Raw genomic sequence first — 2,682 nt, forward strand, 5'->3', positions numbered from 1 at the left:
CCCTTGAAAGGAGATCCGGACAAGAGGGATACCAGAAAATATTGTGCCTTCCATGCGACACATGGGCACAATATGAATAACTGCTTCGCTTGGAAAGCGCATCTCGAAGAACTTGTGAGAGAAGGTCATTGCATGGAGTTCATCGCGAGGCAGGCCATCCAGCAGATAGAAGACCGCGATACTGCCAAGGAGCCACCCCAGAAGGTCATAAGGATTAACACAATCCTAGCTGACTCCGAGGAGTCCGGACTGACCAACAAAGAAAAGAAGAGGAAGATTAAACAGGCTACTATGATCTCCCAAGTCTCAACTAGCCTCTCACTGGCAGAAGACGATCCCGTGATCGGCTTCCAAAAAAAAGACTTAATCGGCCTTGATCTACCACACAATGACGCCCTTGTCATCAGCATTCATATCGCTCAGGCCATGGTCGACCGAGTCCATGCAGATGAGGGCAGTGCAGCCAACATCCTACAATTGGCAGTCATCCAACAGATGGGCTTAGAGGCAAAAATCAATAAATCAGCCAAGTCGCTGACTGGTTTCAATGGCGCAACGGCAGTTACCGTGGGCACGATAGATCTGGACGTCTACTCTCCACCTGTAATTAGCTCGCAAACGTTCATGGTCATTAATGAAGTATCACCCTACAATGGCATTCTAGGCCGACCATGGATCGGCAAGATCAATGCCATCACCTCCGCCACATATCAGAAGATTCGTTACCCAGTTCCTGGGGGCGGTATCAGCCAGATCAACAGCGATCAGACAATGGCGAGGAAATGCTCAGCTCAAGGGCTGAAGAAAGGCAAGCAAACACAATTCCTCCCTGTGAATCAGGTAGATCTAAAGGGAGTAGAACAAGCAGAGGAGAAAGCATATCCCGTTTCTTACGGCCGAGTAGACCAGAAAGAAAAGGGAATAGCTACTCCCCAATAGCAATCAAAGAATCATGACCAAGTCGAGGGAATTCGTCCGGAGGTCTCTCCTGAAGAAGGATGGAAGCCCGAAGAGGACGTCGAGCTAGTACCCTTTGATCCTGACAAGCCAGAGAGAAAAGCGCGGATCGCTCGCGCCTAAGCCATGAGGAAAAGATAGAGCTTGCAGCCTTCCTCCGGAACAACAAAGACGTATTTGCATGGTCGCCATCCGACATGCCTGGCATCGATCCCCAGATCATCTGCCATCGCCTACATGTCAACCCAGCTATCAAACCTGTAGCGCAGAAGAGACACAACTTCGCCCCCAAGCGGGTTGCCATCATTGAAACTGAGATCGATAAGCTTCTAGCTGCTGGTTTCATTGAAGAAGTCTCCTACGCAGAATGGCTGGCGAACGTTGTTCTAGTGGCAAAGAAAGATAAAGGTCTGTGGAGAGTGTGCGTCGACTACACCGACCTCAACAAGGCATGCCCTAAAGATAACTTTCCACTGCCTAGAATTGATCAGTTTGTCGATTCAACTTCCGGCAACCAACTGCTAAGCTTCATGGATGCCTACTCCGGCTACAACCAAATCATGATGCATGAAGATGACAAAGCTAAAACCTCTTTCATCATCGAAAGAGGTACATACTGCTACAAAGTCATGCCCTTTGGGCTGAAGAACGCCGGAGCAACCTACCAAAGGCTGGTGAACAAAATTTTCAAGGAGCAAATCGGCAAGACTATGGAGGTCTACGTAGACGACATGCTAGTCAAAGCTCCCGAGCGAGCAGACCACATCAAGAACCTTGCCGAGGCATTCAGCCTACTCCGAAAATACAATATGAAGTTGAACCCGAGCAAATGCACGTTTGGAGTCTCGTCCGGCCGATTCTTGGGATACTTAGTCACCCAAAGAGGAATTGAGGCACATCCAAATCAAATCAAGGCTATACTCAACATGAAGTCACCTGCCACAACAAAGGAGATACAAAGTCTAACGGGTAGGGCGGCAGCCCTCAACCGATTCCTCTCAAGATCTACCGACAAGTGCAGGCCATTTTTTAAAGCCTTGAAGAAAGGACACAGGGACAAGTGGGATGACGAGTGCGAAGTAGCTTTTCAAAACTTGAAAACCTACCTCACTTCACCTCCCTTACTCTCAAAATCGATACCAGGCGAAGACTTGTACATCTACCTGGCGGTGTCCGACTCAGCTGTCAGCTCAGCTCTCATCCGAGAAGAGCTAGGGGCACAACATCCGGTATTCTACACTTCAAAAGCTCTCCTTGATGCAGAGACTCGCTATCCAAAAATGGAGAAGCTCATTTTTTCGCTTGTAGTTTCCGCGAGAAAACTAAGGCCCTACTACCAGGCACACCGGATAATTGTCATGATAGAATTTCCTTTAATATCGATCCTCCACAGCCCCGACGCTTCTCAGCGACTCATGAAATAGGCTATCGAACTCAGTCAATACGACCTCCTCTACCGGCTGAAGACTGCTATAAAAGCCCAAACTTTAGCAGATTTTGTTGTAGAGTTTACTCCAACAACCGAAGAAGAGAAGATGGTCACGAAAAGCAAGGAAAAAGCAGGCGACACCTCCCATACCGGTTCGAACCTACCTAACGACATGTGGCAGCTGCATGTAGACGGAGCATCAAATCATGAAGGAGCGGGGGCAGGCATCATCATAATCACTCCAGACGGAACTTTGTTGGAACAAGCCATCATACTAGGCTTTTCTACTTCAAACA

The 2,682-nt window shown here is 48.4% G+C and overlaps 1 protein-coding gene across 1 annotated transcript; it reads left to right on the forward strand.

Annotated features, from left to right (window-relative positions):
* The first annotated feature begins 72 nt into the window (after positions 1–72).
* Positions 73–939, forward strand: LOC117613455. The gene has a single exon (XM_034342061.1). It carries the CDS (start codon positions 73–75, stop codon positions 937–939), a length of 867 nt encoding a protein of 288 aa, XP_034197952.1.
* The last annotated feature ends 1,743 nt before the right edge of the window (positions 940–2,682 follow it).

Source organism: Prunus dulcis, unplaced genomic scaffold (genome assembly GCF_902201215.1).
Source record: "Prunus dulcis unplaced genomic scaffold, ALMONDv2, whole genome shotgun sequence".
Classification (NCBI taxonomy): domain Eukaryota; kingdom Viridiplantae; phylum Streptophyta; class Magnoliopsida; order Rosales; family Rosaceae; genus Prunus; species Prunus dulcis.